Source organism: Mus musculus, chromosome 16 (genome assembly GCF_000001635.26).
Source record: "Mus musculus strain C57BL/6J chromosome 16, GRCm38.p6 C57BL/6J".
Lineage (NCBI taxonomy): Eukaryota > Metazoa > Chordata > Mammalia > Rodentia > Muridae > Mus > Mus musculus.
In genome coordinates, this window is record NC_000082.6 from 94,225,570 (window position 1) to 94,252,084 (window position 26,515).

The following is a 26,515-nucleotide window of genomic DNA, read 5'->3' on the forward strand; positions in this document are numbered from 1 at the left end:
GGATTAGTCTATCTTTTGATTGTGTTAGAATGCCTGGTTCGAAACTTTCTATTTGAGTTGAGCTGCATTGGAAAACACTGCTCTGTAAATTTCGACCTGGAATTAGGACAGAACTTCCAGCCATCTCTGAACTGGCCCTGAGCAAACTCTGTCTTTTTGTATTTAAGCAAAACAGTGTTCTCAGCACTGATGACTAGAGAATCAAAGTATCAATCAACTGTGAAAAATATGTCCTACAGTATCAAATACTCAGCCAAAATCTGTCTTTTTTGCAAAACCAAATAAGCCTATTATGATTCTCATTAGTGGGCACGTTTTCTTTTGCATTAAATCAACAGTAAAATTATATGCACACGAAGGAACTGTTTTTAGACAACTTGCTTTATGATTTATTCTTAGTAAGTGCTTAATTCACATTGATATACTTTAATACCTGGGGCTGCACTGAAATCCCCCGTTGGAAAGGGGCCCTGCGTAGAAAAAGTGGGAGCAACCTGATGGAGGATGTGCTGGGCCTATCCATTATCCCAGAACAACACAACCCACAAGATCCGCCTTGGGTGCAGCTACAGAGCCTCGGTGCCGCAGCAAGGCACCCAGGGCAACCACACAGCTTCAGCAAAGACTACCTGAAGGGCTCAGACCTCACCACTGAGAGGATTCAGAAGGCCCAGCTGTGAGCTGAGAAGTTTCAACAGCACTGCCCTAGGCCTTGCTGGGCTGAGCACCTCGCCTCTCCGGAAGACTCCGCTGAGTTGGTTGCGGGTTACCTTCACCAGCACTCTCTGGTACAGTAAAGGCCGGTGTGTGCCAGGTTCAATGGTGCACTTTTCTGTGTGTCTTCACCTTCCCTGACCCGAGCTCATCCCTGCAGTGATGGTGCGAGGAGGCGGGGCCTGTGGGAGGATGAGGTTACACGGTGGGGCTTGAGGATGGGGTCGGTGCTTTGAAGAAGGGGCTCTCACCCACTCCCGCTGTCTGAAGGCAGCTATGTGCAGGGTGGGTCCTCACCAGGACCTGACCCCTGGGGGCATCCTGCTCTCTCCCTTCCAGCAGCAAGGAGGAGCAAAGCTCTGTCCTCATCAGCCTGCCACACCTACAAACTGCCTCCGGTACCAAGATGTGAGAAGCCTGGAAAGCCGACTCCAGTGAAATGTCATCCAAACAGTACATACTATGACCATTAAACTGTCACTGTCACAGTAAGAGGTGAGTCCTGCCTCTGGAACTCTTACAGGTCCCATGCCTGCCACTCAGACGTTTGGATCCCAGCCTCACATAAACGCAGCGCTGGGGAGGTGGAGATGAACGGACCCTGCGGCTCCCGGATCAGGGAGTCTAGATGATCCCACAAACTCCCGGGCTCAGTGAGAGGCCCTGTCTTGAGAAAATGGTGGAGAGCGATTGAGGAAAACAGCGTGACAACCTCTGGCCTCCACGTGTAGACACGCATACCACATACATAACACAGACATACAAACACAACAACAACAACAACAACAACAAAGCTTCGAGAATACTAAAAATGGACGTGGAGATATCTCTGAGAGAAAAGCAGGCCCCTGGAGTAATTCAACCTGAGTAGCCCGGCGTGTGAGGGGTTAACTTACTCAGGTGTCGAACTGGATCAGCCAAATAAAATTCCTGGAGAACTTGCCAGGACAACCCTTTCAGTCGTGACCACTGCAGAAGTCAAACGCTGGAATTGTACTCTAAACTTTAATTTAGAGGTAAACATTCAAAAAAGGCCAAACCCTGCAATCATTTTCACTTCTAAAGTACTAAATTGGCCCATTTAAAAAAAAAAAAAAGTCTCACATTAATTATTCCAAAGCAATCAACTTCCTAAAGTCCTTTTATTCACAATTACACTAATATCCCATTAGTTTGGGACACTTACCAGCAAGTTTGTTCTCCGCCTGTTACCTGTGTGCACATTAAGAGTATGCAGATAACACAACACGGGCATTAATATGTAAAACGCCAACAAAAGCCATCTGGAAAGCTAATGAATAATCAAGGGATTTCGAATTAAACGACAGGATTTTCCCTTAGAATCTTTAGGACAACACTGTCAAGTCCAATCTATTCGCTCGGCCTCCAGAATCAATTTTTCAAACTCTCTGACAGCTCTAATGGCTTCCACCTGTGTCTCCCGCCCGAGTCTTGACTGGCATGCTACCAGCCGGGGTGGGAATGGAGACAAAGCCGCCTATTAGGATCCGGCTGGTTCTCCACTGTGAGGTCACTCAGCCATTAAATTAGTTCCAGCCCAATTCTTGTCCTCTCTGGCTTGGACTTGAGGGGAGGGGTGCAGGGCGGAGTGAGTTCCTGGAGCAGTTTCAGAAGGGGAGGAAAGAGAGGCGCGGGTCAAGACTGGCTAGAGAGGCGAGCGAGCATAGGGTTGAGAAGCCGGGCTGGCCCCCAACTTTGAAGATCAAAATACTCTTTCCAAAATGACCGTGGCCATTCTCATTAATGTTATCCCTCCTCTCCACCCCCCCAAAAAAAATTCATAAAAATTCTGGAAACAGGGTCTCACTCTGTAGCCCAGGTTGACCTGGAACACATGTAGCCTAAGCTAGCCTTGAACTCATGGTAGTCCTCCTGCCTCAACCTCCTCAGTGCTGGGATTACAGACATGAGTTACTAGACATGACGTCCAAAGGCAGATTTTCAAGGTTCTTATGGAATGGCTTCTTTCCTTTCCCTCTGCAGCGGAGTCTCACAAACGTCCCCTCCTCCTCAGCATGATCCGCAAAACCTCTGTCCCTCTGAACCACAGGCGGTTACTTAGAAACAGCAAGCGTGCCCGGTGGCAGCTCTGACATGGGAACACTTAGGTCAGATGAAGCTGGTGAGGGTGCCAGGGCAGCTTCTGATGTTCAACGTCCCTGTCCTCACAGCTCAGGGAGGGGATGTCGCCAAGGTCCCAGAGCCATTGGAGATGCCGTCATGGCCCCAACATTTTCCCCATCGACTACGAGCCTCAGTAAGCCGTAACTGCACAAAAGACGCTCGGGGACCCCCGGAAACAACTGCGTTGTCTCTACCGTGCCCTCTTCCAGACCACGAGTAGCAGCACATCTTATGAACTATGCTGTCACCAGAGTCCTTTATTGGGACTCTGTGGGAACCTGTCCTGAGGCAAAGGTAGTGTAAACTCGTGGACACAGTGCCTGGCTTATTTCATATAGTGCTGTAGGCAAACATGAAAAATCCAGGGATTTAAACAGTGGTAATTAAACATTAAATAGGAAAATCAAAATTATTCTTTACACGGATTAAAAAATACCCCAACTCTTGGCGAGCCCACCTAGCACTCACATACAGCTGGCTCGGTCCAGGATGGCTTCACAAGTAAGCCATTTCAGTATCTGACAGAGACTTGGCCTAAGTCAATCAAGAAAGAGTCTATGACTCACAGAAAAGACAATTCCAAAAATAACAATGATTCATGATTTGGTCACTCCGTGATCAAGGGCTCTGTGGCCTTAGGCTATCCTCACAAGCAGGCTGGGCCCTCATCTTACCAGTAAACAGAACGCACAGGCTCCCTAGGTACCCCCATTAAAGCAAGCACTGGGAGGTGCTTCTCCGGTGATGGGGACGGTCCTGTGCCTATCCACACGTAGACTGCACCACATTTGCAGACGGCTCCCTGGCCCAGCTGTAGGATGTGACCATGGAACACTCGGAGATTCGCTGGGCCAGACGCAGCCTGGATCCCATATCTTGGGACTCTACCCAACAGCTGAGCTAACTGAACGTGGAAATAGCACAGAAAGAAAAATAAAGGCCTCTGGACTCCCACGGAGCCAGCAACATAGACTGATACATCCAGAAGTCTCTCCCCTTACAACAGAGCGGGGTAAAACTCGTGGCCAGGAAGATAAGCCAGAGAAAATGACCTGTCCAACCCAAGAAATAGGCCGGCGTGGCCAACTCTAATGACTGTGGACGCATGGCCCACACAGCAAGTGTTTACTTTTTGTTTTTGGAAGGGACAGCCATATGCCCTTTGACTGCCTCGAGTAATCAGTAAGCAATTCTAATTCCTATTGTTCTACTGATGGCTCAGTAGAGTCGCAGGGTTGGGACAGAAGGTGAAGGGTCATCATAACTCCCAGTGTCACACCCAGAGACCAAACGAAGGCTCCCAGCATCTCCTGCTGCAGCTAGGCGGTTGGTTATGTGGGCTTTGCTGCAACACAGTGGTTATGTGGACCTTGCTGCTGCGGGGCGGTCAGGTGGGCTTTGCAGCGAAAGCGAAAATACAATGAGTGCCAATGCATTTGTCAGGTGAGAAATCTCCCAATCTCCCTAGATTTACAGTAACAGAAGGGTGCCTCTAAAGAGAGTAAGAAAGCAACAAAAAAAGCTACTGTTTCCTAAAGAGTCACTGTCTCAGGCTGGAGAGATGGCTCAGTGGTTAAGAGCACTGACTGCTCTTCCAGAGGTCCTGCGTTCAATTCCCAGGAACCACACGGTGGCTCACAACTGTCTGTAGCAGGATCTGGCGCCCTCTTCTGGTGTGCGTGAGGACAGAGCACTCTTGTACAAGTGACTTAGAATCCTATGGACATTGGGGCTTCAACATATCAACAACACAGGTCTCCAAATACTTTTCTTAGACTGAAACACTGACTTCTGTCCAGGGGCTGGAGAGATGGCTCAGTGGTTAAGAGCACCGACTGCTCTTCCGAAGGTCCGGAGTTCAAATCCCAGCAACCACATGGTGGCTCACAACCATCTGTAACGAGATCTGACTCCCTCTTCTGGAGTGTCTGAAGACAGCTACAGTGTACTTACATATAATAAATAAATAAAATCTTTAAAAAAAAAAAAAAAAAAAAGACTTCTGTCCATCACTTTAGAAATGACCAGCCTTCACTTGGGTCCACAGACACCTCAGGGGGAAATGGCTCCGTTGGTGAAGTTTATGCCACACAAACAGAAGTACCTGGTTTTGGCTCTACAGCTGCAATACAGAGAAGCTGGGTGTTTTAACTCCAAACAGAGGCCACAGAATAGAAATAGAAATAGAAAAGCAAAGCACAAGGTCTCAACATATTTCCATTTAGCCCAGTTATGTGTCACCCTGCAGAATGCCCTAGATTAGATGTTTCACACTGATTACTACACAAAGGAAACAGTCACCTGGCCACAGCCACCTGTTGCACTATTTTTCATAATTTCCTTCAAGGATGTTTTGAAATGGCTGATTAAAGAAATAACACCAGCCACAAAAGCTGCGTGTAAAACATGAGCTCTGATCCAAGCGCTTCTTTTAATTCCTTTCTTATGGCTCAGGCGGAGGGGGACGGGGGATGGGGAGGGGAGGAGCAGGGAACTGGTGGGGGGGAAGGGGCTGGGGAGGGCAGGATTTCCTTCTATACCCCCTCATTCACATGATGGGCAGACCTGTCCCTTCTGCCTGGGTACAGAGAACAGACATCAGCAGTCACCTCGGCCAGGCCCGGCTGGAACTCACCCATCCAGGAGACTCATGGTGGTGGAGGTCACTTCTGCAAACAGAATCACTTTCCCAAGGCGCGTGGTCTGCAGATTCTGTCGATAGGTCTCTAGGCTGAAGTGCTCTGATGAAAAGGCTTCTGGGTCAGTGACCACAGGCATGGAAGACGGGGTGATCTCCGCTTCAGATGTGTAGGAGGAAACAAACTGAAGGGAGAGCTTGCTGGATTTTATGATTCCTTCAGGATCTGTGTGCCTCCCGAGCCACTGCATGAACGGATCCTGGGTTTCCTGTGTCGTAAGAAGTGGGGGGACAGACTGATAAGTTGAGGTTTAAGCCACTGACAGTGCTGTTTCCTGAAGACACTGCTGGGTGGCTCAGGTGCTCCCTACATCCTAACAGATGGACAGAGTTGGTACATCTGAACCCACGCAAAATAATAGATGGAGTACTGTGGTTTCAATTCTGTCTCCCAGAGCTCACATATTAAAAACCTAATTCCCAAATTCACGCATTAATGGTATTTTGGGATGAGACTTTTGAGGTATGACTGAGTCAAGGGGTCTTTGCCCTCTCAAATGGATTAATCCATTAGTGGATTACTGGGTCACTGAGTGAGTTAGTTATCACAAAAGTAGGTCAGGTCTGTAATAAAAGCTAAGGTAGCCAGCCACCTTTTAGAAGCCTCTTGCTATTTGATATCCACAGCACTCCCTACGGACTCTGCAGTGTCCTCTGTGACCAGCAAAGAGGCCTTCACTCAGTGACACTCACACACGTGTACACACACACACACACATTTAAATTCTCAGTCTCCAAACTGTGAGGAATCCATTTGCCCAGCCCTAACAGAGTAAGATACTAACAATGTTTACAGTTTAAGAATTATACACTAGGATCCAAAGAGACAAGGTGAGACCGTCGTTTACTTTCTAAACCAATTCTATCGTGGCACACATCAGAGGACCTCTCCAGCTCTAGAGTTCCTATTTATCTAGTGCACTGTGCAGTCTACAGAGCAACAGCAAAGGAAGGAAGCAAGGAAGGAGGGAGGAAGGGAGGGAGAGAGGGAGGGAGGGAGGGAGGGAGGGAGGGAAAGAAAAAGAAAAAAGAAAAACCATCACCCTTACATCTTTATCCTTTTGCCCCACACTGGAATTTATTACCCAACCTGGAAACAAGCCCCAAGCAGAAGTCTCAGAAGGCAAAGCACCCTCACTTTAAGTGTCTAATTTTGATCTGTAGAAGACACACTGCTGGCATGTAAAGGCAGCTAGACATTGTCACCTGCAAAGGGGAAACAGTGTGGCACCCTAAGCTGCTTTCCTTTGTCCTAAGGGTGACAACAGAAAAGACAGTGCTCAGCCCAGAATCTCCAGCCCAGTTCTAAGGGGGGGTCTTGAAGCTCAGAGGAGGCCGCCATGCCCATGTGCAAAGGTCTGGGACCTTGCTTTGGGATGGTTCAAGAACTGTGTAGATTCCTTCCAAAAAGGTCTGCACAAAACAGATCCAGGTGTTTTAAAAGATGTTATCATTTTGGTGTATGTGTCTGTCTGTCTGTCTGTGCAGCATATGTTTACAGTACCCATGGAGGCCAAAAGAGGGCATCAGATCCCCTGGAACTGGAGTTACAGACAATTGTGAACCACACTGTGGATGCTGGGAACCTAACCCAGGTCCTCAGCAAGAACAGTGAGTCCCCTTAACCAGAGTCACACCTCCAGGGTATTAGGACCACGCAAATGTTAGAACTTTCAAAGTAAGATAAAAAAGTGTCCCTTTCCCCATTAATACTAGGAGTGTGCCCCAAAGCTCCCCACACTCCAAAGAAAGGGCTGATAGGAGGGAATACCATTCAGCCAATCACTGCCTTCAGAACTCACTTCCAGGTTGTAGGAAACACCAAGCAGACAGGAACAACTAATAATAATATCGGAAGAAATCCAGACAGTGAAACACATTACAGGGCTACAGAGGTGGAGTCCTGAAGGAAACGGAGAAAGGGATGACACAGCGTGGACAGAGATGGACGCTGTGTAAATTGTTCAAAGGGTGTAATGGATGAGAGCAGGTGAGACCAGGAGTGATGTGCACATCACCACATAGGAGCCTGGGACGCAGCACAGCACCTACTGTAATAGAACACAGGAGCTGGGACACAGCACAGCATCTATGGTACCCAGGGTACAGGTGGCTAGGACACAGCACAGGGCCACCTGTAATGGGACACAGGAGGCTGGGACACAGGGCCTGTAAGTTTGGGGGCAAGCTGAGCCACATAGCAAGGCCATGTCTCAGAAAACAAACAAAAGGCCCCCTGAAATTCGATTAGTGATTATTGGATTCTGGCTGGAATAAAGTAGTTGGAAAAGACATGAAGTAATCAGATAACGGGAACGCAGGAAATATGTGCACTTGCAGTAACGAATTCATCTGAATGTGGTATGCGAAGACACCATGGCACTATAGGAAAATGTCCTTGATGCTTATAAATGTGCATATGTCACAGTATATATGATTTATCTATCCCCAATTGTGGTGAAAGCCAAAACGGCCAGAGGATGCTATTACACAGAGGTGGCGCGTACCAGAAATGTTTTTTACATGTTTCTCCTCTAATCTCCTCCACGTTTAAGATTGAGCGAAAAGTCTGTTTGCTTGCTTGTAAAGTGGTGAACTAAAATAACAAATTCAATTAGGATACATTAGCCACCTACAAATTCATCTATCCACTCAACAAATATCCATTCAACAAACATAGTCATTCAACAAATATTCCGGGCAGGTCACCTTGTGGGCTCTGAGGAAGCAGCAGGAAGTAAAGGGGCCTCCCTGTCTCAGGGGCTTCTCTTCTCCTGTGTGAGCCAAAAGCCCAACAGGCAGGGTGCTAGGCAGAGAGGAAGGTTAAGGGGAGGGATTAACAAGGGAAGGAGCATGCTGGAGGCCAGCCGCTGGGGGTCAACACAGAGATGGGAGCTTACTGAACAGGCACCAGTGGGAAAGACCTGGGAGGGAGGGAGGGAGGGAGGGAGGGAGGGAGGGAGGGAGGGAGGGAGGGAGGGAGGGAGGGAGGCTTTACAGTGTGATCTGTTCAGAGTCAGTTTCAGCCATCTACTTTGCGTCAGAGACCCATGATGCTCCCACAGTGAAGAAATCAACACATTTCCCAGAACACACCCATGTCACTATGCAATGCTTGACTGCAATGACATCATTTGTATTTATCATGGAGAAGGGATTCCAGAAGAGCAGGGCAGATGCTCCAAGAAGGCAAGTATGGAGACATCGAGAAAAGGGAAAGGATCTGGAAGAACAGAGGGGCCAGCCAAGGAGGTGAAGGGGCAGAGAGATGGTGGAGCCCTCCTGGGAAGCAACAGGAAGCCCTTGCAGGATGAAGCGACTCTGTTGGAACAGGGTCCCTGCCCTGTCTTCTGGGTGGAGTGACTGAAGGGGAAGAAGCAAGTGGAGGAGGAGTGAGGCCACAGGCTGTAGCTGCATGACAGCATACACGGTGAGAGCATGCTCTCGGTGCAGGCTAGCATTTGCTAGCAGGTCATACTTGGGATGTTATCAAAACGGAGAGGCCAGGTTCAGCAAGATGGCTTAGTGGGAAAAGGTGCTTCCCGACAAGTCTGACAACTGGAGTTTAACTCCTGGGACCCACACAAAGGTAGAAAAAAGACTAACGTCACAAAGTTGTCCTCTGACCTCCACACACATGCTGTACATGCACAAGTGCATGTGCGCGCACACACACACACATGCACAGAGATATACACACACAGATATATACACAAACATATACACACATACATGATATAATTATCATGCATATACACACACATACACACACATATACACAATCATCATGTATACACACATGCACATACAGAGATATGCATACAGATATACACACATACATAAACATATACACAATCATGTATACACACATACAGATACACATATGTACACACACATACACAGAGATACACACATACAGATATACACACAGAGATACACACACATACAGATACACATATACACATGCACACACACATTTACACAGAGATATACACACATACACATATGTACACACACACACAGATACACACACAAACAATCATCATCATGTACACACAGTATAATAATAAACATAAAATTTTAAGTGGGGAGATCACATGTGAGCACAAGGTTTCTAGTCTAGACACTCTGAAGGACAGCTGTTACCAGCAGACATCCAGAGACCAGGTGTGGGAGGAGCTGAGGGTCAGCATGGCTGTGCTCATTTGAGGGGCGACTGGAATTACAGCAGAGTTCAGTGAATGAATTCAGAATTTCATTCACAGTGAAATAAGCAGTAGAGGATGTGGGAGCCAAGAGCCCAGGGAGAGGGCAACGTAGGTCCAAATCCGGGGACCACCAGAGGCAGATGATGAGTGAAAGCCAGAAGATAGCAAAAGATAATGAAGATGTGGTGTGTGTTAAAAGAAAAGGTTGTAAATGGGATGAATTCATTCTCTGAGGTCTGGTAACAATGGCCACACAGAGGGGGCCTATACAGGACAGCAATGAAACATAGCTGTCAAGGCCACCGGTCAAATCAAGGTGAGGCAGAACCAGGCTTCCTCTAAAGGCTTACTACATTGTGACTGTGTCGTGGTTCTCAGTGAGATCATGTTGAGAGATGAGATCTTTCAGAGGCAATTCTTTCGAGGCTTTGGGTGCTCCACACAAACCTCCCCTCTTCTCTACCACCAACCATGAACAGGAAACTATAAGTGTGTTTACAAGAAGTATAAACATTTACACCAGTTTGTTGCAAACTGGCCACCTGTGTCCTTTCAGATGCACTCAGATGACAACAATGACTCAGCAATAAAAAAATGCTAGCCAGAGCATGACTCAGCAATAAAAATAATGACCTACTCATGTATAAACATGTAATGACTCTTGAAAACAGCGCCAATCAAAAAATATGAAAGTCTAGGGAAATGGTACCGTGTTTGCCTTGCAAGAACGAGAATCCCCAGAGCCCAGCTTAAGGAAGCTAGGTGCGGTGGTGCACACCGAGTACACACTAGAATCCCTAATCTCATCACTGAGGCAGGAAACACGGGTACATGCCTAGGGCTCCATGTCCTCACTGTTTGGTAACTTCCAGGGGAGCAAGAGACCCTGCCTCAAAAAAAAGAAAAGAGAAGAAAGGTGTGGAGGTGGGGGTTGGATCCCACCAATGACCTCTGCATGCACGCACACACATGCACCTGAACATGCGCAAACATGCACACACATAGTAAGCTAAACATGTACAACAGGATCCCATTTAGGCAACAGTTCAGAGAGGCCAGGCTGACGTCCATAGTGGTAGAGGGCAGAAGTGTGTGTGTGTGTATGTGTGTGTGTGTGTGTGTGTGTGTGTGTAGGGGGGGTGATGTGAGGCTGGGCTCTGAGATGAGAGCTCAGGAGGACCCACAGAGCCCAGAACAGGGAAACACAACCTTTCATCAAACTGCACACCAGAGCAGGTGTATTATCTTGAGTACAAATCATACCTAAATAAAATTAATTAAAAAAAATCAAATGGCCATAATCTTAAAGTCACGCAGAAACAAGACCCCAATATTAGTGTTCAAAAGCACACCGTGGGGGCTTTTGCTTGCACTTAGTGTGAGCACTCAGAGCGGCAGTCTGGTAAACACAGTAACTTGAGTGCCGCTAAGATGGGGACCTGATGCTAACTGTCCCTCTAGAGCCACCTCCCCTCCCAAAACCCGCTGTCCATCTGACAAATCAACGTTGGATTAAAAGTATTATTACCGTCTGCGATTGTGTTCTGAAGTTTCACTTCCCAATCTATAAGGCTTTTTATCTCAGAGACACATTTGGCTCATGATAAATAGATTAGTCCTGCTTCGGTCACAACATCGGCAGTTGCTAGGCAACCAGAAGCGGGCAAATCAGAAAATGAGTCATCAAAGACAAGGCACGCAAGCCCTTTTTATGGGTGTCTGGTTCTTAAATACCTCAGGGAACAGGAGCAAATGTATGTCTACCTTCGTGGAATGTATGGGAAAAAACCCAATTCTTCCTCCTCTTTTTAAAATCTACTCAATTAAAAAAAATGTAAAATGTTTAAGCTTTAAGTCCATCTCGCTGACCTATGACCCCAGCCCCAATAAAAATGTACAGAGCACCTACACAGCAATGTCACAGTGACACCTGTATGAGATGACCCAGCCCTGCAGGAAGCCCTAATCCAGGCAGCCGAGCGAGCATGAAGTGTGCTGTCCAGCTCGCTGGCTGTGCCAGTGTGAAGAGTTCTGTTTTCCCAGGAAAGCGACTCTTTGACTACTTGAATATCACCATGCTCCTTCCTTCCTTCCTTCCTTCCTTCCTTCCTTCCTTCCTTCCTTCCTTCCTTCCCAGTCGTATCCCTTCCCACCCAACCTTGCAGGATGTACTGAAGCTCCTAAGTCATTCCTTAGGAAATCCTGAGGAAGTGAAAAGGCAGACAAGCAAAAACGTGAGCACAGGCGTGAGCACAGGCTAGGGGACGTGAGCACAGGCTAGGCACAGGCTAGGGGACGTGAGCACAGGCTAGGCACAGGCTAGGGGACATGAGCACAGGCTAGGCACAGGCTAGGGCGTCCTGGAAGGACGTGCACAGGCTCTTGGTGGCTGAGCTTCAGGAAGATGTAGCCTCTGAGCTAATATGAGAGAGAAGACCCTCTTGGACACAGGTTGGGATTTTTAACTTTCTCACCCAGCAGTGGTGGTGCACACCTTTAATCCCAGCACTCTGGAGGCTGAGGCAGGCAGATCTATCTGTGAGATCGAGGCCAGACTACAGAGTGAGTTCCATGACAGCCAGGGCTGCAAAGAGAAACCCTGTCTTGAAAACACACAACCAAAACAAACAACACACAAAAAAATTTCACTTTCTCCCTTCCTGGAATCTGGAGCATCCAAACTCTGGGAAAAGTGACGGGAATTTTCACAGCAACGGAAGGCAGTGACTAAGACAGAGCACTCCTGTAGCATGGTCCCTCCAGACAGCAGGCCAGCAAAGGGGCTCCCGGTGGCAAGAAAACCTCACTATATCCTGCTACACAGCACAGTCCCTTTGACAGCTCCTAACCAATCACTGACTGGGAAAGAAGCAAGACCCAGAGAAGGACACACGAGTGTCCAACCAGGGACTACCTGACCACAGCAGAGCCTGCCACCAAGGGCAGCTTTAGAAGCTGAGTCTGAGGAGTTCCATTTTGCCGGCCTGTGGTGGATTCCATGTAAATTGGAGGCTAATAAACCAACTGTGCGTTCTATGGGAGGAAACCGCCCAGTTTCTCCTATTATTAGTACTTTAAACACTGCATAGCCACTGGTAATCACACACAGCCCGGTATCCACCACACCGCACAGGGCTGTCAAAGGATAGCACTAAGGATATCTTCTGCCTGGGTCAGAACTCCACTGGGATTCTGCTCACAGCACTCTCCAGGTGAAATCTGACCCCAAGCCGAGCAAGGTTCGGCAATGTGTGAGAAACATCTGCAAACACCTGTGCGACTCCTCCCCTGACAGTCCCCAAGCCAGCTGCTGCTGTCCCAGCCACACGGGCCATGTCTGATACCTGCAGACTCTTCCCTTACAGGGAGGACTCGGTTTCCCAGACCCGGTTCCCGAGGTGCTGCCTCGGCTCAGGAGCTCAGTCACCAACCCCCACACAACCGGGAAGACTCTCACCAAGGGACAAAGCGAACCTGGAGAAGTCTGCTTTGACCCTCCCATGTGGGTAAATCACCCCAACACGGTGGTGCCGCACAGCACACCTTTGATCCGATCTCCAGTCAACAAAGTAAGTTGCAGTCTGGCCAGAGCTATGTGGCAAGAACCTGTCTCTGAAAAACAAAGACAGAATTGGGGTGCATCGCCCCAAACTTCTTGCTTCTTTTGAGAGTGGAATGAGACCAGGTCGGTGTACAGCGAAACGCAGTGAAGATGCCGGGAACAGAGAGCCGCTATTTATATGCTGGCCTAAAAAATTAGTTTACAGTATTTTTTAAACATTTAATACAACTTATATTTATTCATTTAGTGAGTGTGTGTGTGTGCACGCGCACGCATGTGTTCACACACCTGTGTCCATGTGGCACAGGGAATGTTTGGTGATCAAAAAACAACTTTTGGTAACTGGTTCTCTCCTTCCACCATGTGGTGAATTTTGAGGGTTGAACTCAGGTCATTAGGCTTGGCAGGAAGTGTCTCTACCCACTGAGCATCCCAGCCCTCCCCACGCCGCCGCCCCTCCCCCCACTTCACCATTTAAAGAAGAAAACACAGAGACTTGAATTTAAAGGAAGTTTCTAGCTGCAATCAAGCCAGTGCCCTCATTCCATAAGGTCGCACCCTCCAACTCCTCCCCCACACCATGTCCTCCTTCCCCACAAGCATTGGATTGAAGACCCCTCATCTGGCCCTGATATCAAGTTGGGCACCAATCTCGAAGGCTCTCCCTCAAAGCCCTTGACAGAACATCCTTCCATGTCCCTCCATGTCGAGCAACCAAGACGTTCAACAGACAGGGTCAGCATTGGGGCTGGAATGAGACCCACAGATTTGTGAACATAAATACTTGGTGGTGCTATGTGGGGAGGTGAGAGGTGCTGCTGGGCTGTTGAAGGAAGAAGTGTGTTACTGTGAACGGGCTTTAAGAGATTCTAACTGCACCCCACCACTTCCTGTTAGCTCTTTCAGCTTCCTGGTCTGCCGCTGTACCTTCCCTGCGTGATGGGTTCTTATCCCTCTGAAACTCTACGTTAAAATCAACTCTTCCATAAGTCACTTTTGGTCATGTTTTACCATAGCAACAAGGAAATATAACTAGTGAATTGTGTTTATACCTCCTCAAAAATTTAAACACAAAATTAACCCATAACCTAACAAACTACCCTCAGGCCCACAGCGTCAAACCAGCCTCTCTTCGAAGCCTAACTGTCCGTCAAATGAGAGAGGAAAAACAAAACACAATATATACATTTAACTTAATATTACACACACACACACACACACACACACACACACACCACCTTCCCCCACACACACCCCACCCACCCCCAGCCCCCCCCGCCCCCCCCCAAGAAACAGGAAGTTTTGATACATGTATTTTTTAACATAAGACTTTTGATACTTCAGTGGATCTTGAAGATACTTTGCTAAATAAAAAAAGCCAGACACAAAAGGGTCCATACACAATTCTAATGCTGAGCAAGATCTAGAACAGGCAAACTTGTCAAAACAGGAAGTTGGACAGAGGTCGGCAGGAAGCAGAAGAGGAGGGAGAGGTCCCAAGAGTTTCTGCTTGGGTTGATTTTTAAAAAAGAAATGTTTTAGAGGGCTGGTGAGGCTCAGCAGTTAAGAGCACTGGCTGCTCTTCCAGAGGTCCTGAGTTCAATTCCCAGCAAAACACGGTGGCTCTCAACCATCTATGGGGGGGGGGGGGGGGGGGAATCTGATGCCCTCTTCTGGCAGGAGGATGTATATGCAGCAGAGCACTCAGACATTAAAGAAATAATTTTTTTAAAATGTTTTAGAAATAGACAATAGAGGTGGCTGAGAAACACCATGGTATCATTTATGCTGCAGAACTGTTAACCCAAGGATGGTTAAGACATCAGATTTAATTTACACGCGCACACACACACACACGTGGACCATAAAGAGGAGCTGGCAAATGGCTCAGCGAGTGAAGGTGCTTGTCACCAAGACTGGTGGCCTGAGCTGTGGCCCCAGAACTCACATCCTGGAAAGAGTAAACTGATTCCCACAAGTTATCCTCTGATCTCACATCTCCCATACAAGTGAACAAGCATAATTCAACATTTCTAGAGGTCAGATGTCTATTCCACTACTTCCAAGAAGCTCCCCACCAACTCTCAATGAGCCCCCCCACTGTCTCCCAGGAGAATGTGCAGGATCCCAAGAGTCTTACTACGCTCCCCCCCACTCACCCACACACACACACACACAGTGTGGCCTCAAAGTGCTGAGTGACTAGGAGAAGAAGCCACAGAAAGGACCTCTCTGTACAGGTCTCTCAAAATGACTTTAAAGCGGTGCCGAGATGTTAGCGGCAATGTCCTCTGCTAACCGATTGTAAATACCATGTCACCACACAAGCACCTACAACAGTGCAAAAGCCTCTGTGGTGGTTTCAATGAGATGTCCCCATTTGAAAGCTTGGTGTCCCCACCACTGCCACCGCCCACACTGGTGGCTCAGGAGGTGTGGATCTGCTGGAGGAAGTAGGTCACTGGGAGCTCTGTGTCTTTCTCAGCACTTCCCCTTGCCGTTCAGACACGTGTGCTCTCGGTCTCCAGCTCCAGCTGCCTCACCAGCCTGCTGGACAAACCATGCACGCATACCCTCCCCGAGTAATAGTGATGGACTCTTACCCCCTGGAACATAAGCCAAAATAAACTTTCCCTTCTGTAAGTTGCCTTGGTCATGGTGTCTTTTTTTTTTTTTTTTAAATTCACAAATATGCTATTTTTTATTTCCCAATTCTAATTATCTAAAACACACATTGCAAACATACAAATATCTATCTATTCTCTCCACATGTCAGCGCCCATTCATCATTGTTTTGGAAATGGGGAGAATAGATTCCCCTTAAATTGCAAGTCAGTAGGTGTTTCTTTACAGTTAACTTTAGCAAAATTCATACAAAATAGTAATTAACAATGATCTTCTTCACGTGTTAACTCACAAGGAAACACCTTTGAAACTGCATTTTGTTAAAGTTTCTGTACTAAAATGTACAAAAACTGAACTACACAAATATTGAAAAGTTAAAAATTCCTTAATTTTTTATTCCTGGTACCACTACCACAATTTACAGGGCAATATACCTGATGTAATGAAAAGAAAAAGAAAAAGACAAAGCTACAACAGATAAAAGACCTCAGGAATGTACATCTAATTGACACTACATTGCATTAATCAATAGCTGCACTTTTTGCAAACTGTGGCTATGACAGTCCTGAACAAGAAGGGTTTCCTGTTTAAGCTGCAGTAACTTTTCTGACTATGGATCATCGTTCCTTCTGTGGCAGATTTTTACAGTTCCTCTAATGCATTTGGGACGACTGTCTCAAAGTAACCTGCAGCTTTCCTGACAACTCCTCGCTCTCTCTCCTGCTAAGAACTGTAGCCGTTTCTGCTTTATTTTAAAACCTTCTGCTACCATATCCACCACTTCCACCTCCAGATCCATAGCCACCACCATAGGGACTGCCTGAGCTTCGTCCACCAAAACTGCCCCCCTTCATGGGTCCATAATTTGATTGTTGCTGTCCACTATAATTTCCAAAGTCATTATAGTTTCCACCACCACCATAGTTACCTCCACCAAAATTTCCTCCTTCATTGTAACCATCATAGCCTCCTCCTCCACCACCATATCCACCACCCTGGTTTCCATATCCTGGTCCACCACCTCCATAACCTCCTCTACTACTGTAACCAGGACCACCACCATAGTTGCCACCATCACCTCCAAATCCATTATATCCACCATCACCACCTCCATAACTACCCTTGCTGCCACCACCTCCACCACCATAGCCACCTCTTCCACCAAAGTTTCCTCCACGACCAAAGTTTCCTCCACCACCTCCAAAGTTTCCTCCACGACCCATAAAGTTGCCAGATCCACCTCCACGACCTCTCTGTGATCCAGCAGACTGCATCTCTTGTTTAGAAAGGGCCTTTTTCACTTCACAATTATGCCCATTAATAGTGTGGTATTTTTGAACAACAATTTTATCAACTGTGTCATGATCATCAAAAGTTACAAAAGCAAATCCTCTCTTTTTCCCACTCTGCCTGTCTTCCATAACCTCTATGGTTTCAATATTGCCATACTTTTCAAAGTAGTCTCTCAGGTTATATTCTTCCGTATCCTCTTTAATACCACCAACAAAAATTTTCTTCACCGTTAAATGGGCACCAGGCTTTACAGAATCCTCTCTAGAAACAGCTCTCTTTGGTTCCACCACACGCCCATCAACCCTGTGTGGCCGAGCACACATTGCAGCATCCACCTCTTCAACACAAGAGTAGGTCACAAAACCAAAGCCTCTGGAACGTTTTGTTTGGGGATCTCTCATTACCACACAGTCTGTAAGTGTGCCCCATTTCTCAAAATGTTCTCTTAAGCTATCATCTGTGGTTTCAAAGCTCAGACCACCAATAAACAGCTTCCTCAGCTGCTCTGGTTCCTTTGGATCATGGCCCTCCATTTTGAGACCGGACTCGCCTCTTCCAACTCGAGTTCAATATGGGACCTGGTCGTGGTGTCTTATCACAGCGACAGAACGGTAACTCAAACTGCCACCGTCTCCAAAGCACCTGGCCCTCCCAAGCACTGCTCTAGGTAATGCAAACCAGAGGACGTCACTGTGTGCCTCGGACCTCCCACCGGACAGAAAAGATCGCCTAAGAAAGCCAAGGTGGTCGTCCTGTGCCCCCACTGAAAGCAGCCAGAGGAGAGCTCCACTCAGCAGGGTGTGCTAGCGCCATGAGAGAGGCAGAGGCAGGTGGGTCTCTGTGAGTTTGAAGCCAGCCTGCTCTACAGAGTGAGTTCCAGGACAGGGAGGGTTATATAAAGACTCTGGAAGGCAGGGAAGGGGGGAGAAGGAGAGAGGGGGGGGGAGAGAGGGAGTGGGGGAGACTGAGAACTAACTCCAGGTAACCAGGTAAAACCAGATTCTTGGCTTTGCCACTGAAAATTCAGGACAAGTCAGTAGTGAGCAGAGTTGAAGTTTATTAAAATCAATAGTTTGTGCCTGTTTGCACATAATATGCATGTACATTATAAAATGTGTGTGTTTGTGTATGTGACTGTGACACACGTTTGCCACAGCAGACGCTTGAAGACAGCCCCTTGTCCTTCTACTCCATCTGGGACAGGATCTCTTGTTTGACACATACCAGGCTGGCTGGCCCTGCAAACTCCCAGCACCCTCTGGTGTCTGCCTCTCACCTCACTACAGGAAGACAACACTAGATTACATGGACTCTGGGATTTGAGCCCAGGCCCTCAATTTGCACAGCAGGAATTTTATGCATGGAGCCATCTCCCCACCTCTGAGAGACCTGTTTAACATATAAGAAAAGGAGTTATTAGAAAGATGTTCTGAGAGAAAGCGAGGCATGTCCAAGAATAGTCACAGTGTGCACCTGGCAGGACTCCAGTTCACGAGGTAAAGCTAGAAGACCTGGGATGTAAGAAGTCAGAGACTCTCCACCTTAAGCAAAGCCTATTCGTGAGTTGCCTATAAAACATCCGAGGGAGGAGTGGGCCTTTGCTAGGGGCCATATACAGTGGGGCCTGAAACCTCTTTCCAATTAACACTCTTGTGCATGCCTTTGAAAGTGATGGGGGAAGGGGAGGGGACCTACTGTATCCTCCAGCACCTTTGGCCTTATGCCCTCAAGGCAGGGTGTCTCCCTGACCCCAGACCTCACTGTGTCTGACTGGGGGTGGCCCCAGGATCTCCTTATCTCTGCTACAGAGTGCTGGGGTTACAGGCCAGTGAAGCCACATGCAGAAGTTTTGTCTGTGTGTTTGTTTTAAGATTTTATTATTTTCGTGTGTTTGAGTGTTTCAACAGTTGTGAGCCACCCTGTAGATGCTGGGAACCAAACTCAGGTCCTCTGTAAAAGTAGTAAGCGCACTTAGTCACAGAGCTACCCACAGCCCCTGCACCCGGGTTTTGCTAGTACTTGGGACCCAAACCACCAGGTCCCCACGCTTCCAAAGCAAACGCTCTTGCTCACTGAGTCACCTCCTGTGTGTGTGTGTGTGTGTGTGTGTGTGTGTGTGTGTGTGTGTGTAGGCCAGAGAAAAGCTTACAGGAGTGAGTCCATTCTCTTTCAGCTAGGTGAGTCTTTGGGATCACAGTTGGTCAGGCTTGGCAGCAAGCCCCTTTACCCACTGAGCCCTCTTGTCAGCCTCCCAGCTATGTTGGTACTCTTCACAGCAAATGTTGGCTCTCAGCTCGCCAGGGGCTTTAGACTCCGGGGGGGGGGGGGGCTGGAGGGGAGTACTCCTCTCCCTCCCCACGCCACCATAACATCCCACCTGTCCAACCTGCCTCACAATCACACAGGCAACAAGTGGCAGAGCTGGAACTTGATGCCATGAAACCAAATCCACCTGCCCCGGAATTCTTGCTCTTATTCCTCCCCACGGTCTCCAGCAATGGCCCCCCGCCTTACTCAGGTCCAAGTAACACAGACTATTATGGCCTGCTAACAGTGCCCCAGACAGATGCAAACTCTGGCAAGTGCAAGTTGGGGGTAGTGATAATACAGGGGTGCAGCTTGGAGCTCAGTACGAGGAACTTCAATCTGAAGCTTGGATTCGCCATCTCCCTGCTGCTTCTATTCTGACAGATGACATCTCTCACACAGAACAAAGTTTATCGCGTAGCAGAGTTACTCCTGGCCTCACGGCGATCCGGTTTGGGCAGGATATAGTGCGTTCAGAATGTCCAATAAAGATCTCTTCACGGAAGTGTGGGCAGAGTTGAAAGAATCAGAGTGAGGGGCAATGAGGCACCCGGGGCCCACAGGACGGGAGGAGCAAACGGGAAGAGCCTCTCATTGGGGCTACGAGCACACGGAACACAGAACAGCCTCACAATGGAACCCACCAGAGGTGGGCGCGGGAGGACCCCGACCCTCGGACAGTGCAGAGGGTGAGGGAGGACTGGGCGCTGACTGGGGAGGGTACTCACAGACCAGGCCTGGCTTCTGTCCCTGCTGCCATCTGCCTTTCTGCACACTCTGATCCTCTCTGCCAGAACCTAGGCCAAACTGGAACAGGAACTCTGCGACTCTTAGCTACCTTTCCGTTGTGTCCAAACACAATGAGATAAAGCCGACGGGCTTATGGAAGGAATGGTGGATTTGAGAGGTGGTGGGATTTGAGCGGGTAGTTTCTCCTGGCTGGGAGGCACAACAGTGGGAGCGGTGGCCAGAACAGGAAGCTGAGAGCTCACGCCCTCAACTGTGGGCACGAGACAGAGAGAGGGAACTGAGAGTGAGGTTAGGCAGCGACTCCGAGACCACCCCCTGGTGACTACACCCCTGCAGTAAAGCCACACCCCTGAAGAAACACCCTGAGTCCCCAAGGGTGAGACCAGGGGACACACCTCATTTAAACCACCACAGTCTACTATACACACCACCTGTGAGATGAATCTGAGGGGCGTGCTCCTCCCCATCTCCATCCACACCAGTGCCTCTGCGAAGTAGGCACTCAGTATGTGTCCAGTAAAGTGATAGCCTGGCTCAGTTGTAGTAAAAGGCCCTAGATTTACTACTTTCTACCCCTCCACCACCCCCAACCCTTCCCCCACCGACCCCCACCACCCTGCCAACTAGTGAAGACCACAAAGGGCTTGAGGGGAAACAGTAACAGGAGAAATGAATAAGTCATTTCTAACGAGGCTGGTTTTATGGGCCTCACACCTCCTCCGGGCCAACCAGGCTAGTTCTAGGAGCACAGGGAAGGGGAGGGCTCCTAGACAAAGGGAGGCTTTAGGCAGGAATCAGGCGCTGCCCTTACAACAAGAGGGGTGGACTTCCACTCACAGGACTCCTGGGTTTGGGTCGGCATCCGCAGGAGTCTCCAAGGCCTTCATTAGCCGTGCCTTATGCGAAACGCCCGCCATTTGTCAGAGTCCAACACAAACCAACTTCTGACAGTTTGGGGAATGTGAAGGGGGCAAAGCCAAGGAAACCATGCCTGGGGTGCCAGTTGGAAAAGCCTGCTCAGCTCTCCCGGAAGTGGACTCACCTGGCCTCTTCGTACTTCCTGCTATGGTCTGGGTGTATCCCACAAGTTCCTAGTCATGGCTCAAATTCCATAATGCAGCAGTGTTGGGGAGTGGGGACTTGTGAACAGTGCTTGGGTCACAGGGAATCGAGGAGCCCAAGTGTGGATGACTGCCCCCACCTTCTTCAGAGGTTGGATGGGTCGCCCGCCTGACAGCCCACTCTCACAGAGCAGTTCATCCCGTATGTTTCACTTCCTCCACAGATATCTGCTGCATGGTATGGTCTGCTGGTGGCATGTACCCCAGAAGCTCACATTTGTACATTTAGTCCCCTGGTGGAAGCGCTACAGGAGCTGGGAGCCTTCAACCAGGGGCCGGTCTTCCAGGTCGGACCTACCTCTGCTCCTGGTCCAGCCAGGCTAGGCAGGAGCTCAAGCATGCAAACACTGCCCTCCGCCACTGAGCTGCTCTGACATGAGGAATCCACAATCCAAAGCAGAACCCCTTTGCTTACTTACACCCCCTCTGTTGGGTGCTCTGTCCCATGATGGCTTCTGCTGGTCACCACCAGCTGAGACACCGCCTCTGCATCTAGGATATACTCAGTCCCACCATTTTTCATGTGCCTGTCTTCTGTCTGCCTGGCCTGGCATTCTCTGGAGCCAGGGGGTAGTTGTCACTGGACATGGGGGGATCAGATGAACTGACCTGCCACCAACCAACTATAAAGTCAAGTGAACACGGCTTGTGCTAGACCTCCAGGTCTCTGTTTTCATTAGGTTGTTGTTGTTGTTGTCTGTGGTTTTTGTTTGCTTGTCTGGATTTGGTTTGATTTTGGGGACAGGGTTTCTCTATGTAGCTCTGATTGTCCTGAAATACCCAGGGCCACTTGGGAGCTAATGTCACTCTCTGACAACCCTAGAAGTAAGTCCTAAAAGATGCTGCCTACCCTGGAAGGAAACGAAGAGGGCTCAGAACCGTTTTCCTTATTAGTAATAACACAAGCATCTTTTAAAAATAAAAGGTTCAGCTCGGGAGATGGCTCTGTCAGTAAAATGCTTACCATGAAGGGATGGGGACCTGAGTTTAATACCCAAGGACCTGAAAAAGTTGATATGTCAGTCCAGGTCATAATATCAGCAACATAGTAGGGAGGGAGAGCCGATGCATCCTTGAGCTCACGGGCCAACCTGTGCTGAATCAATACGCTCCCGAGTCAGTGAGATCCTGTCTCAGAAACAAAGATGGGAAGATCTACGCAAGCCCTCCATGTTGACCCTTGGTGTACAGCCTCATGCCCATATGCATGAACCGATCCACGCACACACATAGCATGCTCACGCATGCATGCATATACATGCACACACACATACAGACAGGCATGCAAGCACGCTTGCAGCCCTTTTTATCAGCAAACTGTCAATACTAGTGACCTTGACTGAAGGTTTAAGTGTGGCCTAAAAGTTCTCCTTGTCCTTTTACTTTTCCAGAACAAAAAATGTGGATTGAACATTCTTCTAGAAGAATCTCTAAGGCCACGTCTGTCACTAGCCAAAGATGTGGCCCTCTTTTAAAAAAAAAAAAATCCAAACAGCTGAATGTAGTGGTTCCCATGAAAGGCTGAGGCAGGAAAGTGCGGCTGTTAAAGCCAGCCCAATGGACAAAATGAGACCGTAGTTGGAAAAACAAAACAAAACAAAACCAAACCTTTTCCATCCCCCAAATCAAAACACAGCTAGAACACATTCGGGCATTTTGCATTTAGTTGAATCTGATGGTGCCCCTCACCTCACTCCCTTGCTGTCTGCTGAGGCCATGCCAGAGTGAGAAGCATTTGAGAGGCTTCTCGACTGCAGAATTCCACCGTCACGGAGCAGTCCAAAGACAGGCAGGCCACGCAGGCCCCGGTGCGTTTGTGAAGCTTCTCGGTGTGAGGGACCGGGGTATTCGGAAGAGCTCACTGGCAGGGATTGCAAAGCACACAAGTCCTAATCTTGGGACTTGAATCCTGTCCAGATTCTACGTAATCGCTGGGCTGCAGCCTGAGTATGAGTGGCGACTGCAGGCTGCCTGGTGAGACCTGAGTTTTGAAACCAGGAATGGTAGCTTAACAAAATTTACGGGTTGTAGAAAAAGTCACCAGCCTCTGAGGAGGTGAGCTCAGCCTCACCCTTCTGACAGCTGCCCCGGGTGGCCGGTTTTGGTGAGAAGTGTTGGCTCTCATGCCGGAAAGCTTTGACCTCCCCTTCTTAAGGAAGGCCGCTACAGGCAGACAGACCATTCCAGGTAAAAACTGGGGGTGACCAGGGAAGCAGGAAAAACCCAAACGAAGGTGTGGCTTTGAGTAAGTGACCACCCCATTTGTTTAAAAAATAAAAACAGTAAAAGTCCTATCTTTCAAAAGTAGAAGGACCCGAGGCGCGTGGGGCTCTGGTCTCCACCGCAGCATCGCAAGCAACATGTGCGCATGCGCAAGCACCACATGTGCTCATGCGCAAGCGTGCACACGTGTACAAAGAGTAAATGGAATTGAGTTGTGCATATTCGAGGTATATGCACACATCTGTGTGAGTGCACGCTGCCTATGCCTGGGCCTGTGGAGGCCAGAGCTCAGCTTCTGGTGTCTTCTATTATTCTTTACCTTGGTGTTGGAGACAGGGTCTCCTCAGTGAACCTGGAGTTAAGTTAGTGGTTCTCAGCCTTCCTAAGGAATGCGGCCCTTTAATACGGTTCCTCATGTTGTCTTGAATGAGAATTACTTTCGTTGCTACCTCATAACTGTGATCTTGCTACTGTTATGAATCATAATGTAAATAGCTGTGTTTTCCAATGGTCTTTGAAAGGGGTTGCGACCCACAGGTTGAGAACCATTGAGTTAAAGTTATTAGACTGGCCAGAGCCCTCCAGGACTCTGCACCCCAGTAATATCTGGCTTTTTATACGGGTTCGGGGTCTCCAGACTTCCAATGACAAAGCAAGCACTTTACCCCTGAGACATCTTCCAACCCTGAGGGTCTATAAAGTCAGACGCGCACAAAGGATTTTACTTTTCCGCCTCTCTACATAGAACTACAGTCTACCGACTTCTGCATTCTAAACTTAGGTAGTCTTTCCTACAACATAAAGACTGCATCTCAGGGCAGAAACTTGTAGAAGGCGCTGCTCGCGCAGAGCAAACAAGCACTCAGCACCGTGAGGTCTTCAGAGTCACATTGTGAGATATAAACAGAAGAATCGGAGGCCAACGGAATGCAAGGCAGGGAGTATAAAGGAGCAGAAGTAGTCGCTTCTCTTCTTCCAACAGTGCCGCTCCGCTCGGCAGAGAACAATCTGGAAACAATCGGCTGGCCAGCAGCTGCTCTCATCAACAAACTGTTTATTGTAACAAAGTGGCTGGGTCAAAGGCTGAACATCAACCTGAAACTGAAAGCAGAGTACAACCCAATACTTGCTAAGGAAACGGGGTCTCCTCACGGGGAAAGCAGAGGCGAGAAGCTCACACTCGAGTTCGTTCTGAAAGGGCCAGAGTGGGGATAAACCTATGCAGCTCAGCTCAGCTCGCCTGTTGTTCTGTGAGGCCACAGCTATTTACTGCTGCCTCCAGAAGGGCCTTGGAAGAGACAGCACCTCTCCCTGTCTCCACCAACCCCGGGTTATAATGGCTTCCCATTTGCTCCCTCTCTCGTCTGTCTCTCAGCCGCCTCAGCAGTTTATGCACGGTGCCTAAGCAAGCAAGACAGCCTGCTCTTCAGTGTGTCTAAACAGGAGCTAGAGGGGAGAACACTGGAAAACAGCCCTCTGTCAGGGATGACAGAGTGACCTCTTAGCAACATTTTCAAACAGGGGTGTTATCTCTTTAGAAGCGTATACTGAAATACTCACAAGGAGAGCCAAAACAATAGCTGGGATTTGGTTTGGAATCATTGCATGGAAGGCGTGGGTGTGGACAGATGGACTCTGACTGGCTGTAGGTGGACTCGGAGAAGCGTGACAAGTAGAGCACTGTGAGGGCTCTACTTTTGCTAACGTGCACAGTTCAGCAGTGGCTCAGAGAAAAGAATGTTTTCTTGGTTTTTGCTATAGGAAAGTTTTGAGTTATCAAAACAAATATATGAGCCCCGTCAAGTATGGATAGACATGTTCCATGCTGGTGCCCAGTGCCCGCTGGACACTCTCTGAGAGATGTCTGAGCAGAGCCGTGACTCTCTACCCAGCGCTGGAAAAGCGGAAGGGATATGCCACATTTTCTCGGCGCGTCCACAGCCCAGTTGTCAGAACCAGATGCAGAATGAGAACCAGCAGATGGTACTGAAAAAGGCCTGGAAACATTACTCAGAGGTAGAGCAGGTGCCCGGCATAGACACAGAGACAGATGGACAGAAAGACAGACAGACAAGCATGCATGCACATACACACTCACACGGACAATTTTTTATGGCAAACATGAATTTGCATCAGAGATCACCTCCCTAGGACTAAATTCACTGCACCGTGGAACAGGCAAACAGGCAGTAAGAAAACCTAATATCAAGTAACGGGGACAACAGAAAGCACAGTCTTTGAAAATGTAATTTTGTTTGAAAATCTGGGACTAGTTTAGACCGTAATGATAATTCTTAAAGTAAAGATAAATTAATTTGAGACAATGCTTGACATTTAAAAGAAAAAGGAAAATATTCTTTAATTGTGTTTAAATTAAGCGCTGATGGGTCTCCAGTCAGGATCTGTTCCAGTATAAAGCTGAAAGTGGCAATAATTATGGTTTGAGGACAGGATGCATCCCAGGGAATTGGTTTGGCTTTGGAGGGCAGAGGGAGGGGGTGAGGGGTGTTTTTAAGCCTGAGAGTTTTCCTCTGCAGGCACACATAAAGCTGAGTTGGAGCCCCAGCAACACAGACGTAAATTCATTCACACACGTGTGCACACTTGGGACTTTTAGTCTAACTGCTTTGCCAATTGCATCATAAACACCTCAGGGCATGGGGAAAGGATGTGGAGGGCATCTCGTCTCTCGTCTTCTGACAGAGAGGGACGACTCTGGGGTTTTGGTGACCGTCTTTTACGAAGGCATCTCCTATGAGAGACTCAGAGTGAAGAACCCGCAGCGCTAGGCCTATGCCCGACACCATGGAAAGAAAACGTTCCAGAGAAGAATCTTCAGAGTTATAGACTTTGGACTTTTAAATATTGT

General features: G+C 48.3%; 1 protein-coding gene and 1 pseudogene across 10 annotated transcripts in view; both read right to left on the minus strand.

The window, feature by feature from the left end:
* The window catches only part of Hlcs (holocarboxylase synthetase (biotin- [propriony-Coenzyme A-carboxylase (ATP-hydrolysing)] ligase)), a 185,934-nt gene that overhangs the window by 96,264 nt on the left and 63,155 nt on the right, over window positions 1-26,515 (minus strand). For all 10 annotated transcript variants that reach the window (NM_139145.5, XM_030248919.1, NM_001360045.1 and 7 more), the window contains one exon: window positions 5,495-5,766. In NM_139145.5, the coding sequence (NP_631884.1) occupies window positions 5,495-5,766 (272 nt within the window). The remainder of the gene's footprint in view (window positions 1-5,494; window positions 5,767-26,515) is intronic.
* Gm6363 (predicted gene 6363) lies at window positions 16,005-17,824 on the minus strand (annotated as a pseudogene).